The sequence below is a fragment of the Macrotis lagotis genome, chromosome 1 (assembly GCF_037893015.1).
Source record: "Macrotis lagotis isolate mMagLag1 chromosome 1, bilby.v1.9.chrom.fasta, whole genome shotgun sequence".
NCBI classification, from domain to species: Eukaryota; Metazoa; Chordata; class Mammalia; order Peramelemorphia; family Peramelidae; genus Macrotis; species Macrotis lagotis.
The window spans coordinates 63,807,063-63,822,828 of record NC_133658.1 but is presented as its reverse complement, the minus strand read 5'-3'; the positions used below and the strand labels follow the sequence as shown (position 1 = coordinate 63,822,828).

Below are 15,766 nucleotides of genomic sequence, written 5' to 3'. Positions count from 1 at the left end.
TTGGAATCCCTTGGAATGTGTGCTTCTAGAAAGGAATAGGATAGGCCAGCACCAAAGCTCATTGTTAAAATTGCAGTGTGAGGTGTTGCATCTCTGCAATTGGCAAATGCTCCAAATTAGTGCTTGATTTATCGTTTCATTGATTGTCTAGATTTATGAAAGTAATGAAGAATGTTAATAATACAATTTAAACTTTGAAATGTTTTTGATGTGCTTGTTAAATGTTCACCAGAGCACCTCTGTTCTTAGGGCAAGGTATGTCCTTAGGGCTTTCTGTGTCTATGTAATGGAAGTGGGATGGACATTGACAGTGTTACTCACTACTTATGTGACCAGAGGTAAATCATTACCCCCTTGGGTTTCTTTTCTGTTTCTGTAAAATGAGAGAGTCAGATCTTATCCTATGGTTACAAAACCTCTTCCAGTTCGAGAAAAGTGGAATCTAGTCCCTCTCAAAAAGAACAGACTCTCTCCTAAATCTCTTTATGTGTCTTCACCCTCATTATATGCACTTACATTTGCACTATTTTTAACAGTCATCTTAGAGATTTCATTTCATCCTCAGATCATGCATGTTTCACTCAACCCTCAGATAATGACGCCACCCCAAATCTTTGACCTACTAGGGAAGTTCACCATGATCCTGGTAAGAAGGGATGTTCTGGGACAGGGAACATCCTGACAAAATTGGGGTATGGGGATGGGGGGAATGGGGAGGAAATCAGGGAGTCACTTCTCCTGGTGATGAGCATTCCACAACCTACAATCTTGTGAACATAAGACTGTCTGGAAACTTGAGTCACATTACTTTCCTTCTAGAGCACTGAGTTTGATGAGTCCAGAGTGCTTCTATCTAGTGAGGCCTCATTTGACAAAAGTTCACCTGCTTCTGTTTGGTAGAGTGAAAGGAACCTTGGAGTCAGAGAACTGAGGGGCTTTGGACAAATCACTTCTCCTCTCCAGACCTCAGTTTACTCACCTGTAAATTAAGGAAATTGAACTAGATGATGTCTAATATTCTTTCGAGTTACGAGTCTTCTCCCAGGCTTTCCAGCCAATCTTAGGTTGTGTCACGACTGAACTTAAGCTGAGTGTTGCTACTAATTCCTTAATTAGGAAGATTTGGATTTAGGCAGTCATTGGCCTAAGGAAGTGATGGAGCAAGAGGAGAAGGGCAGAGATGACTTCAGTACCAACATAATGGGACAGCCCCTTCTCCTTTCACTTTTGCTTTTTTAGGACCAAATGAGATATTTGTAAAGCAGCTTAGTTCAGTATTCAGTACTTGTACATGCTTAATTAATGTTTGTTGACTTCTGTAAAGCTACTCCTCTGGTCATTAGAACTAAATTAATAACCATGGGAGATGCTGCATGATATACAGCTAGGTATTAGTTTGTGAAGTGGTTACATATATTTGAATTCACAGTATTCAAAATTGTAATTATGTAAAATATGGAAATTGGTGCCAGTCTAACAGAAAAATGCAAATTTGAATTTTGTGACCACTTCCTTATTTGCAACAATCAGGATCTAACTAAAGGAAAAATCACAGGATTTGGAGTCAAGAGGGCCTTGGTTTGGACCTTAAATCTTCTTCCTATCTGTTGTGGCCTTGGTCATTGAGTCTCTAGGACATTCAGTCTATTTTCTCATCTGTCAAATGAGGGGGTTGGACTGGATGACCTCCATGGCTGACCATTTCTGGCTCTAAATCTGTGACACAGGGAACGTTTATTAGTGTTGTGTTCTGCACAAAGTGCTAGAGAAGATAACAAATTTAGATAAATTAATCCCTGCTTTGCAGATTTCTGTGCCCATCAGATAACTATAGATATCAGTGTTTGGAGGAACCATGATTTCATAAATGTGGTTAATCCCTCCTCAAAGACAGATCTCAGCTCCTCTTTCCTTGCTCATATTGTATAATCCCAGTCCATGATCCTCAATAAATCTTTCTTAAAGAATTTAGCCAATATGCTAGTCTTCGTCTAAGTCTTCCTCTTCTACATCATGAGAGAGATAACAGCAATATATGATGAATGCATGATTAAAGAGGTGTCCTATGGAATGAGGAAAATGTCATTATCAATCAGAAAAATGGAGAGAAACTTCCTGGAGAAGTGACCCTTTGGTTGGACTTTTAAAGCCAACCAGAAATTCAGAGGATAAAGAGGGGGAAAGAAGGCATTGCAGATATAGAAAATATTTTGAAAGCATTGGAGGTAGAGATATTCAGGGCAAATTTAGAGGAAAGAGTGTAATCCAGTTCAACTGCACTATAATATAGAAAGGAATGTTATTAGATCCTACTGGAAAGGTTGGGCAATGCCACATTCTGGAGGGCCTTGAATGCCAGGTAAGATGTTTGAGTTTTATTGAGTTGGCAATGGGAGCCAGTGACTATGTCTGAATAAAGCACTGTTATAAACATCCATGCAGAGGGAGATGATTCTAACTATGCATTCATTTAGACCATGGCTTGTAAGAGGGATAGAAGGAGTTAGTCCAAGGTGGTCTTAACTTTGTTCCTCTCATTTGCCCTTTCAGAACATCACCAGAGACCAAATTCCTCTGGTGATGAAAGAGTATATAGGAGACCTTATGTTCCAACAAGGAAACTTGAGGCAACTGACTCTCACTCGAAACAAGGTCCTGGAGCTGGCTGGAGATGGAACTTTTGTGCTATCATCTATTCAGGCAGCACGTCATCACAGAGGTGACCCCTTAACAAAACAATGACCTGACTCAAATTAGGCTCAGATTTAGTCACCAGATACCTTTAGTGAATACAATACCCAGTCTTTGGCACTGGTTAGGATGGGGGGGTTAGAATCGTATGGAAAGAGTCCTTGTTCTCAGAGAGGGAACTAGGAAGACAAGACATATTCAAAATACTATTGCAAAAGACAAGGCCTCCATTTCAAGAAGTATAAACTGAGGCAATTGAACTGGATTATAAATAGGGTCACCTCCAACTCTAACATTCTGTGTCTTAAATTCCCTTCTATATTTTATAATCTATGCTCTAATAGTCTATATTCTCAATCTCTCCCAACATTCTACATACTAAAGGTTTTATGTTTGAAGGTCCCTCTCTGTTTATGCTAAGGTTCCTCCCAATTCTAACATTCTAGGGATATCTAGCTCTAACTTTATTTCAAAGTCACTCCCACTAGAATATGCTATAATCAAAGATCTGTTCCAATTCTAACAATGTGTTTTCCATGTTCTGACTTTGTGCATTTTAAGGTCTGGTTTAGCTTTAATATGCAATGTTACATATGAATGGTTTGTTAGGTTTTATTAGAAATGTAAGTAGAGAGCAACTAGATGGCACAGTGGATAGAGCACCAGCCCTGGAGTCAGGAGTACCTGAGTTCAAATCCAGACTCAGACACTTACTAATTACCTAACTGTGTGACCTTGGGAAAGTCACTTACCCCTGCCTTGCAAAAACCAAAAAAAAAAAGTAAGTAGAGATCACTATAGGACAAAATAGTAAGAATCATAGAAAGGTGCCTGAGCTGGGTCTTGAATGATAGTTACCACAGATTAGGAATGATCATAAAACCTACAATAAGGTAGGTATATGCCCATACCACAGTCCCTTTCTTCAAGAGGCATTATATTATAGTGAAGAGAGTGTTAGATTATTTGGAGTCAGAAAATGGTTCAAATCCTAATTCTAACTGCATTCACTATATGATCCTAGAAAATCAAGTGGCTTCATCTCTTAACCTTAGTGAGTTCAAGTTTCCTTCTCTAAGAAGGGGATAATATTTATACCACTTATATTCCTTCCTTCATGCAATATATATTTATTAAATACTTACTATTTTCAAGGAACTCTGCTAAGTGTTAAAAGACAAAAATCAAAGAATAGCTATCCTTAAGGAGCTTACCTTTTACTGGGAAGAAATAATATGGACATAGATAAGTAAATATAATATATATTTATGTATATAGATATATCTGTATATATATATATATATATATATATATAGTTGCTATTCAATCATTTTTTTCATCATGTCCAACTTTTTGTGACTCCCCCCCACTTGGGGTTTTCTTGACAAAGATACAGGAGTAGCTTGCTCCTTCCTTCTCCTGCTTATTTTACAAATAAGGAAACTGAGGCAAACAGAGTAAAATGACTTGTTCAAGGGTCACATAACTAGTAATTGGCTGGATATGAATTCAGGTCTTCCTAATTCCAGGCATCGTACTATATACACTATGCCACCTCCTTGCCCACAAAATATGTACAAAGTAATCTATGGGCAGAGAGAGCACCCACAACTGGGGTGATCAGGAAAAGCCTCTTGTAAAAGGTGACTAAACTTTGAAGGAGTTAAGGACCCTAAAGGCAGTGAGGTGGTTCACTGGTTAGCATGCTGACTGGGCTGGAGTCAGGAATCCAGTCTCAGACTCTTACTAGCTGTGTGACCTTGGGCAAGTCATTTAACCTGTCTGTCTCAGTTTCCTCATCTGTAAATTGGGAATAATAACAACACCTCCCTTACAGAGGTAAGGAGGGAGTCTATTCCAGACCTATGTAAAGTCCCAGAGACAGGAGATGGAATCTTATGAATGAGGAGCAGGATGTTGGACCACTTTAACCAGAACATAGACTGTGTGAGGGGAAGCAAAATGAAGCCAATTGAAAAATAGATTTGATCCAGATCATAAGGAACTTGTACCAAACTGGAGAGCTAGCTCACAAGGACTAAGGAGTCTCTGATGTTTGATGGGCAGAATGATATGATCAGAGCTGGGTATGAGGGTTATGAATTTAGTATCAATGTTGAGGATGGGGAGGGGATCCTGCTGAAGGCTGGTGCTACATGAGAAGAGAAGGAGGAAAGTATGTCCGATGAGTTACAGGTATAATCAACAATGCTTGGCAACTGATTGCGTGTGGTTGGTAAAGGTGAATGAGATTTAAGGATGATTTTGAGGTTTTGGACCTGAGTTCCTGGAAAGACTAGTACTTATTCAGAGGGTCATTGTGGGAAAACATGTTGTAAGCTTTAAAAATGTCACAAGAGGTAAGAGATTTTTATTTGGTCTTATATCCTGACAGACGCTGGCCTTCCAGTCTATTTTTACGAGTTCCAGCATCATGCTCCCTCTGGGATCATTATCAAAACCAAAACTGATGTGTCTGACCATGGTGATGAGATTCCCTTCATTTTTGGGAGTCTACTTGAAAAACGTGAGTTATCCCTCAAGTAATAAAGCCCTTTGGCCATTTGGGTGGAAGCAAAGGGGGCTTATTTGAGTAGTAAGCACCATGGTAAGAAGAGGAAGGTTGGGTGCCCCATGCCAAGGTCTGGGAGCTTCATCTTACTTTCGGGGTTATAGCTTCTGTGTCAGTAAAGTCAGGAAAGGCATAGGTCAGTGGAGACACTTAAATGAAGCCCCCCAAGAGAAAAGACAATGAATCAAGGGCCCTATAGACTTATCTGCTGGGAAGTGGTTTGGCGAGGTAGCCAAGTTAGAGAGAGGGAAGTAGCCCTACCAGATGATCCTAAGGAAGGAGGGAGGTACATGGTGCAATTTGCTCTCCCACTTATCCTCCAACAAAAACAGACATCTTGAATCATTGAATGTTAACCCTGAAGGGATCATAGAGTATAGAATGTCAGAGGAGGGAGGAACTTGAGAGTAGAGAATCAGAGCTAGAGAGAATGTTAGAACATAGATTGTCCTTGAAGGGGCCTTAGAAATTATTTAATTTAGCCCTTTCATTGAATAGATAAGGCAGTTGAGGCCCAGATAGAGAAGTTAAGTGGACAGTCAGTAAGTATCTATTAAATGCTTACTATGTCCCAAACATCGTGCTAAGTGCTTGGGGGTAGAAGAAAGATAAAAGACAGAAATCTATTCTCTTGCAGCTCATAATCTAATGGGGGAAACAACATGAGAACTATTATATACCAATTAAGATAGAGCTATAAGCTAAATTGGGTGTGATCTCAGAGGAAAGTAGTCCTAAAGGGGATCAGAACAGAATTCTTATAAAAGAAAGTCAGAACTGGGAGATGAAGGAAGTCAAGGAAACCAGGAAGCAGGAGATGAGAAGGGTATTCGGAAAAGCCAGCTCTGTCATTAACTGTGTGACTTTCTCCTCTAACTTCCTTAATCTGTAAAATGAGGTGGGCTAGGTAATCTCTAAAGTCATCCTTCTAATTCTCAGTTCCATGATCCTAGGTGAATGACTGACCCAAGTTCACAGAATTCTAAGTGGTATAGCTACTCTGGAATTCCAGTTTCCTTATAAGTCCAGTGCTTTCTTCCCCAAGTTAGACAAGGTTTTTCTTTTATATTCTCACCCACTCTGCCTTATAACTGCACTCTCAGATGCTTAAGGTACCATATCCCTAGTCTGCTCACTCAGGCTCACCTGTGTCCTAGATCCATCCTTTATCTAGTCTGGTCCAAAGTCCTCAAGGTCAGGCTATCTGTCTTCTCCTCCCCCTAGTCCTCAGAAGAAGAGTCAGTCGGATTAATTGTTCCATGATAAAATAGTAATGGGTACTGAAATGAATCAATGAAATGTGAAGCCAAGATAATCTTAGGCAGCAGAGGAAGAGAAGTGACAATCTCACTAAACTCTGCCCTGGTCACACCATTATCACCAGGACAGAGGGTCACATTTTAGGTTGGATATGGACAGTCTGGAGGTAATCATAATGGTCAACATCAGACAGTCAACAAATATTTACAAAGGATACAAAGGCAAAACAGCAAGGTCCCTGCATTCAAGGAGATCACATTCAAATGGGAGGACAGCTGGGTAGCACAGTGGATAGAGCACCAGGCTGGGAGTCAGGAAGACTTATTTTCTGGAATTTAAATCCAGCCTCTCAGACACTTAGTGGTGTGATCTGGGGGCAAGTCATTTCACCTGGTTTGTCTAAATTTCATCACCTGTAAAATGAGCTAGAGAAGTAAATAGCAAACTATTCTGGTATCTGTACCAAGAAAAACCTAATCGGGGTCATGGAGATTCAGACAGGACTGAAAAAGACAACCAAGTTCAGTATTTTAACATATATGTGAAGTGGGAGGTGATCTCAGCAGGAAGGCACTAACAGCTGGGGATTGGGAATTGGGAGGGTGGGAAAGTCCTCCAGCCCAAAGAGAGGTCTAGAGAATGTACTGCACAAGAATCAGTTTAAGCAACTGGGAATGTTTAGTCTTGAGAAGAAATAATTTAGGGAAGGACACAGTCACTTCTTCAAAGATAAAAAGATTTAATCAGATGGGAAAGGAATTTGTTTTATTTTTTCTGCTTGAACCAAGAGGTGGAAGGGATGAAAATCAGAGGGATACAGATTTCTGTACCTAGCAATTAAAATTAGCAGAAAACAAAATGAGCTGCTTCTTGCAAATACTGGCTCAGTGGATAGAGCCCCTGGCCTGGAGGGAAGGAGACCTGAGCTCAAATCCAACCTCAGACACTTAGTTGTGTCACCCTGGGAAAGTCAATGAACCGCTATCTGCCTCAGTTTCCTCATCTGTAAAACAATAATAATAGCCCCTTCCACTCTGGGTGGTTGTATTAAAATATTGGGTTATAATATTTAACTTTGTTGTCCTTTTCATTCCTATCTAAATCTCCATAACCCCATTTGAGTTTTTCTTGATACAGATACTAAAGCAATAGTACTAAGGTAATATTTGTAAAGAACTTTGCAAACCTCAAATGCTAAATATTATTATTGAAGGATAGGAGATTGGGGTGGCTAGGTGGCGCAGTGGATAAAGCACTGGCCCTGGAGTCAGGAGTACCTGGGTTCAAATCTGATCTCAAACACTTAATAATTACCTAGCTGTGTGGCCTTGGGCAAGCCACTTAACCCCGTTTGCCTTTGCAAAAAAAAAAGAAAGAAAGAAAGAAAGAAAGGTAAGAGATTTTCCCATCTCTGGGCTTCATTAAAAGGAGGCCAGAAAATCATCTGGCAAGCTTGTAGTCCCAGGTTCATGTGCTCCAAATGTTAGTTGGACTAGAGAGACAACATAATAGAGTGGATAAAGTGAACATGTAAGATCTAGGTACAAATCCTGACTCAGCTACTAACTATGTAACCCTGGGCAAGTCCCTTTATCTCTCCATGCCTCAGTTTCTCCATTTATAAAATGAGGGGGTATAGTTTGACTTCCCAGGTCTCTTCCAACTCCAAATTTATGATCCAACTCTCCCTCCCTATTCTGAGAGTCTGTAATTCTACTTCTAACCAATTTCCTCTCCCACATAACACATTTTCATGGACCATTAACATGGACCTTTTCTGGAGACAAATGCTTTAAACCAGAGGCACGATTTCATACTTGAGGGTGGGAGGAAGGAGGGCGTGTGCAGATTTCATGGAAGGAGAAAATGTCTTGGCAGATACTTTTCAATTATACTTTACAAGCTGCCTTGCTTTTGTCTACATATGTGTCCTGTGAATCTGACTGGGTCATCATCTTCAGAGTACCGTCTCTGCGACATGCTCCTTCCTCTTGCCTCCAACCAAACCCTCATTCTCAACACTTCTCTTGGCTCTTTCCTCAGGTTTTGTTAAAGAAGAAGAGAAAATACTCAGCAGGAATATGATGAAATACTGGGCCAATTTTGCCCGCAAAGGGTGAGTGCAAAGTGAGCCTTAAGGTTAGGGGCCAGCATAAAAGGTCTTTCCTAATGTTTGATGGTGTTCTCTTCCACTTCAGGGACCCCAACAGCCAAGGTCTGATGGAATGGCCACTCTATGGAAAGGAAGAGAAGTACTTACTGCTAGACTTAGAACAGAAGGTGGGAATAAAACTGAAGGAGAAAGAGATGACTTTTTGGACAAGAATTCAAAAGCAGAACCAGATCCAAAATCAACATGGAGGGAAAGTTTGAATATTGGTGGTGCTGCTGACCCTGACTTAAGCCTAAATTAACTGAAAAGCCAAAGGAATTCCTGGAAGCCTGGTTGCCTAAGACTGGGGGATGAGGGCAATCCAAGCAGACTTTGGGGAACAAAGGAATTATCACCAGAAACATTAGGGGAAATTGAGTTCCTCCTGAGGTTGACAACTTAGGGGTTCTTGAAAAGAGAGGTCACTGGTTTTTGTACTCATTTGATATCTGATCCCAGCCTAAACACTTGCTAGCTGAGGTATCTTAACCAAATAACAACCTGCTGAGTTGGTAACAACCTTTTTCTCCTTGGTAAGATGAGGAAGTTATACTATATATATGATCTCTGATGTTCCTCCCACCTCTACTAGTCTTTAATTTACCTTCTTTTCTTCATCTAGAAACCTCAATGACTTCTCTTGTCTACAAGGGTAAATCTAAATTCCTTAATACAATATTGGGGTTATTCATTTAATAAGCACCAAAGACTATCTCCTAAAAACTTATGCTGGAGCTGCTACTCTTTCTCTGTAGTATTTTCCTGAGGAAATAGGAAAAAGAACATAATTCACTATACACACATATCCACATATCTAGTTTATAGAAGTTATATTTAATTTATTTTGTTATATAAGCTGATTGTAACTGTATATAACTGATTATATAACTGCTTCTACTATTCTAGTAAAAACAATCAATTTGGTAGGGGAAGATCCACAAGGCTTCTGGCCAAAATAGAAATAATTGCTATTTACACTCATTCTGAACCAATCAGGACCCAAACAAATAGTATTTTGTTTTGCTTTGGGTTTTTTTTAGGTTTTTGCAAGGCAAAACGAGGTTAAGTGGCTTGCCCAAGGCCACACAGCAAGGTAATTATTAAGTGTCTGAGACAGAATTTGAACCCAGGTACTCCTGACTCCAGGGAGGGTGCTTTATCCACTATGCCACCTAGCCACCCCTCTTTGTTTTGTTTTAATGTTTTTTGGCTAGGTAAAAGTGGCTAGTGTTTGCCTCATTTCTCACCTAGCCTAAATCTCTGCATGGGCATTGCCTCAGTCAAACTGAGATCTATTAAAGACCTTAGTTCAAAAAGACATAGGTCTCCCACTGAATCCAGGGTCATCTTCAATTCTTTTGATCCATATCTAGCCACCCAATCCAGATGGCTCTGGAGGAGAAAGTGAGGCTGATGGCTTTGCATAGTTCTTCCTCACTTAAATCCAATCCATTTGTATGTCCTGATATCACCTTCCTAATGTCCTCGTCCTCTTCCAGGAAAAAGGATAAACTAAAACACTAATGATGTGCTAGGCAGTGTGAAGAGAACTGAACTGATATTCTCAAGAAGTTCACAATCAAATGGAGGAGTCAACATGCAAACAATCCTATTCATGGGATAAATTGGGGAAAATTAGCAGAGGAAAGGTGATGAAACTGCAGGGAGTTGGGAAAGACTTCTTATATAAGGTGAGATTTTAGCCGCTACCTATCCAACCTCATATGGGTAACTAGGTGATATACTGGATAGAGTACTGGCCTGGAGTCAAGACCTAACTTCAAATCTGAAGACACACATTTATTTGCTGTGACCCTAGGCAAGTTGCTTCACCCTATATGCCTCAGTTTCCTCATCTATAAAATGAGCTAAAGAAGGAAATGGCAAACTTTTTATTTTTATTATTATTTTATTATCTTTGCCAAGAAAAAACTAAATGACATGATTGAAAAATGACTAAACAACAACAATCCAACCTTATCTTTCCTTTCTGCTCACCACTAACTTTTCATATCAATGGGCCCCTCACGGATCCTGCAGGTACCATGTGTGCCCATGACTTCTTTCCTCCCACTATCTCCTGCCTCTCCAAATCTTACTCATCCTTCAAGTCCCAGTTCACACTGCCTCCTTTATGAAGTTTCTGAACTCCCCAAACCCCAGTGAGTCCTTTCTCCTTTGGAACAACTGCTTGTATATACAGAACCCTGGGAGGTAGGAAGATGTAGCAGAGAGCACATGAAACTTAAAAGACTCTAAAAAGGCCTAATTTATTAATAAGGTAATGTAGAAAGGTGAATATCCATGTAGAGGGAGTCCCAAAATTCTCAAGATGGAGGGGAGTACAGGGATAGCCAGTGGGCAAAGGCCTGGAGGTGGAAAAGGCATGCAATGAGTAAAAACTCTGAGCTCTAAAAATATAATTCCTAAAAATCAAAGAATGTTAAAATTGGAGTGTTCTTGAAGCATGAGCTCATAGGACATTAAACAGTTATTCCCAGCTGGTTGAGTTCAGATTCCTGAAGACCACAGGTTGGGGCAGGGGGAAAGGAAGGGCTATGCAATCCTCCTTCCCTCCATGTAATACACGAGTTACTATAAAGGGTCTAAAAAGACATATCTCAAATATATATCCCAAGCACTATAATTTTTATCTTTGGCTGTAATGGATATTGCTATTATTCAAATGTATTTAGATAATGTTATGATTAATAAAATATGAATTCATTTAAAAGCATTACAAGTGTAGAATATCTTCTGTCATTCCATATTTTCTTAATCAACAAATGCTAATAATACAATTATCATGTAGATCTAACAAAAAATTATTGGGAGAAGAGACCTGAACAACTTGTAACATATGAATGTAATGGAAAACTATTGTGCTTTTTAAGATAGGTGGAGTAAAGATAGAAGAGTAAAGGCAGGAACTTGTGCAAAACCTCTCCAAATAACTTTTAAAAATGGCTCTAAATAAATTTAGAGCAGTAGAACCCACAAAAAGACAAAGGGAAACAATTTTCTAGTCCAAGACAATTTAAAAGGTCAGCAGGAAAGGTCTGTTGACCTGGGGTGAAAGATGAGTTCAGTTCGGTTCAGACCCCAGCAAATCAGGAGTGAACCTCAGAGTCACTGAATTAGTTCCAGTAGAAGCTGTTTCCAGACCTCTCAACCCACAGATGGTAAGAAGATTGTAAAACAAGTCAGAAGGAGATTCCCAGGGATTCCCTTGCAGACACCAGGAGCAAGATTTCTGTTGCATTGCCTATACTTGGATCTGGATCACAGTTCTAGGCAGCAGTACCAGGTCAAGGAGCACTTTAGGGGTGCAAGGACCCTAGACATAGTTCCAGTTTAGTGCTTATAGTCACTCATAAACTAGTACTCAGTACAGAAGAGTAGTAAATACCTCTCTCTAGAACATACCACCTTGGAAGAGCTAAACACTTGTAAGTTTTACCTCAAATTACTTCAAAAACCACTAGGACAGTATCTCTTCCACTTAGAAAGCAAAATCCCAAAATCAAGAAAAAAGGTGGAAACTGAACCAACAACAGAAAAAAATTCTGACCATAGAAAGTTACTATGATGACAAGGAAGATCAAAACACACATTCAGAAGAAGATAACAAAATCAAAATTCCTGTCCAAAGAAAAATATGAATTGTCCTCAGGTCATGTAAGAGGATTTTAAAAATCAAGGAAGAGAGGTAGAAAAAAAATGGGAAGAGATATGAGTGATGTAAGAAAATTATGAAAAAAAGAGTTAATACCTTGATATAAAAGACACAAAAAAAGACTGAAGAAAAATAACACCTTAAAAATTGAATAGGTCAAATGGTAAAAGAGGCACAAAAAGTCAATGAATAGCAGAACTGACCAAATGAAAAAGGCAGAAAATTCACTGAAGAGAAAGAACTCTTTAAAAAGTAGAATTAGTCAAATGGAAAGGTAGGTACAAAAGCTCACTGAAGAAAATAATTTCATAGAAGTTAGAATTGGGCAAGTAGAAGCTAATGACTTGATGAGGTGATCAAGAAACAAACAAAATCCAAAGAATGCAAAGATAGAAGAAAATGTGTAATGTCTCTTTGGAAAAAAATAACTGATCTGGAAATAGATCCAGGAGAAATAAGAATTTTTATTGAATTATCTGAAAGTCACAATCAAAGAAAGAGCCTAGACATCATCTTTTAAGAAATTATCAAGGGGTGGCTAGGTGGCACAGTGGATAAAGCACTGGCCCTGGAGTCAGGAGTACCTGGGTTCAAATCCAGTCTCAGACGCTTAATAATTACCTTACCTAGCTGTGTGGCCTTGGGCAAGCCACTTCACCCCATTTGCCTTGCAAAAACCTAAAAAAAAAAAATTATCAAGGAAAACCACCCTGATTTTCTAGAACCAGAAGGATAAAATAGAAATTAAAAGAATCCACTGATCACCTCATGAAAGAGATCCCAAAATGAAAACTCCTAGAGTACTATAGCCAATTTTCAGACTTCCCAGATCAAGGAGAAAATACTACAAGCAGTCAAAAAAGAAACAATTCAAAAATCATGGAGTCACAGTCAGAATAACAAAAGATTTAACAGCTTCTATATTAAAGGATTGAAGGACTTGGAATATGATCTTCCAGAGGGCAAAGGAACTGGGATTACAACCAAGAACCACCTACCCAACAAAATTGAATAGAATCTTCTTGGGGGGGGGGGATATTCAGTGAAATAAAGGACTTTTAAGCATCCTTGATGAAAAGATCAGTGCTTAAAAATAGAAAGTTTGACTTTTAAATGCAAGATGCAAAAGAAGTATAAAAAAACTTTCTCATTCTTAGATATATAAATGCATATATAGAGACAGAGAAAGCAGAGATGTAGGTTGAATGTGATGGTGTGATTATCTAAAAAATAAAATTAAGGGATGAGAAAGAAAATTGTAGTGGGAGAAGGGGAAAGGGAAAGGTAGAATGGGATAAATTATATGACATAAAAGAGTACTGAAAAATTTAACAGTGGAGAGGGAAATGGGGAAGCAGGGAGGGGAGCACATGAATTTTCATCAGAATTGGCCCAAAGAGGGAATAATATACACATTTAGTTGTACAAATCTCTTACCATTGAGGAAAGTAGGAAGAGATGGGAGTGGGGGGGCAGAGAGCTGATAAAAGGGAGGGCAGTTTCTGGGAGGTAAAAGTCAGAAGCAAAACACTTTTAAGAATGGACAGGGTAAAAGGAAAGAAAGAGAGTAAGATAAACAGGAAAAAAGAATAGAGAGAAATACACAGTTGGTAATCATTACTGTGAAAAATAAATTTTATGAGACTTAATAATAGCAAATTGAGTCAAATTAATAGAAATGAGTCATTCCTCAAATAATAAATGGTAAAGGATATTAATAGGCAGTTTTCAGACAAAGTAATCAAAGTTATCAATAGTCATATAAAAATGCTCTCAATTATTATTTGAGAGAAATGCAAATTAAAATAACTCTGAGCTATTACCTCACATCTGTCAGATTGACTGATATGATAGCAAAGGAAAATGACAAATGTTGGGGGGGATGAGAAAATGAAAACACTAATGCACTACTATTGGTGATGTTGTATGCTGATTCAACCATTCTGGAGAAAAATTGCCTTTTTTTTTTAGGTTTTTGCAAGATAATGGGGTTAAGTGACTTGCCCAAGGCCACACAGCTAGGTAATTATTATGTGTCTGAGGTTGGATTTGAGCTCAGGTCCTCCTGTCCCCAGGGCTGGTGCTCTATCCACTACGCCACTAGCCATGCCTGGAGAAATTTGAAACTGTGTCCAAAAGGCTAAGCAATACCTCTATGAGATCTGTATTCCAAAGAGATTAAAACAAAAAAGAAAAGGACTTCTATGTACAAAAATATTTGGAGTAGCTCTTTTAGTGGTGGCAAATAATTAGAAATTAAGGGGATGTCCTTCAATTGGGAAATAGCTGAACAAGTTCTTGAATATGCTTGTGAAGGAATACTATTTTGTTTTAAGAAATGATGAGCAGGAAGCTCTCAAAAAACGATGGAAAGGAGGCAGCTAGGTGATGCAATGGATAGAGCACCGGCCCTGGAGTCAGGAGGACCTGAGCTCAAATCCAGCCTCAGACACTTCATAATTGCCTAGCTGTGTGACCTTGGGCAAGTTACTTAACCCCATTGCCTTAAATAAAAGAAAAAAAGAAGGAAAAAAAGAAACCATGGAAAGACGAACTGATGCAAAGTAAAATGAGCAGAAACTGGAGAACATTGTATTCACTAACAGCAATATTGTATGATGATCTACTATGAATAATTTAACTATTCTCAGCAATAAAATGATCCAAAACAATTCTTAGGACTTAGGATGAAAAGTGCTGTTCATCTGCAGAGAAAGAACTGGTAGAGTCTGAATGCAGATCAAAGATATTTTTTCTTTATTTTAGGGGGATGTTTTTGGTCCATGTTTTCTTTCCAGGATGACATACATGGAAATGTTTTCACATAATTACACATGTATAATCTATGTCAAATTGTTTGCCTTCTCAATGGGGCGGGTGAGGCAGGACTAAGTGGTAGACAATTTGGAACTCAAAATTTGAAAGAAAACTGAATGTTAAGATAGTTTTTACATGTACTGGGAAAAAAATAAGATATTTTAAAAATCAAGAATATGAAGTTTCAAAGAAATATGGGAAGACTTGTATGAATTAATTCAGGGAGAAGAAGAACAAGTTACAGGCCAACAATAATATAAACAAAACACTAAAAAACATTTGCACTCCAATTAATTGAAATGAACAATCTTGTTACCAGAGAATGAAATGAGGTAATATTTGTTAAAACACACACACACACACACACACACACACACACACACACACACACACACACACAGCAAAGGGTCAGCTAGTTGGTGCAGTGGATAAAGCACAGACCCTGGAATCAGGAGGACCTGAGTTCAAATGTGACCATAGACGCTTAATAATTGCCTAGCTGTGTGACCTTGGGCAAGCCACTTAGCCCCATTGCCTTACAAAAACAAAAAACAAAAACACAACCACACAGCATGGTGGCTGGCACACTTTATAAATG

The 15,766-nt window shown here is 38.9% G+C and overlaps 1 protein-coding gene across 1 annotated transcript in view; it reads left to right on the top strand.

The window, feature by feature from the left end:
* CES4A (carboxylesterase 4A) overlaps window positions 1–11,258 on the top strand; it is a 45,799-nt gene extending 34,541 nt beyond the window's left edge. Inside the window, exons 11-15 of the mRNA XM_074214568.1 lie at window positions 566–646; window positions 2,551–2,719; window positions 5,087–5,218; window positions 8,567–8,639; window positions 8,722–11,258. Coding sequence (XP_074070669.1) covers window positions 566–646; window positions 2,551–2,719; window positions 5,087–5,218; window positions 8,567–8,639; window positions 8,722–8,896 — 630 coding nt within the window. The 3' untranslated portion in view covers window positions 8,897–11,258. The remainder of the gene's footprint in view (window positions 1–565; window positions 647–2,550; window positions 2,720–5,086; window positions 5,219–8,566; window positions 8,640–8,721) is intronic.
* Window positions 11,259–15,766: the final 4,508 nt, after the last annotated feature.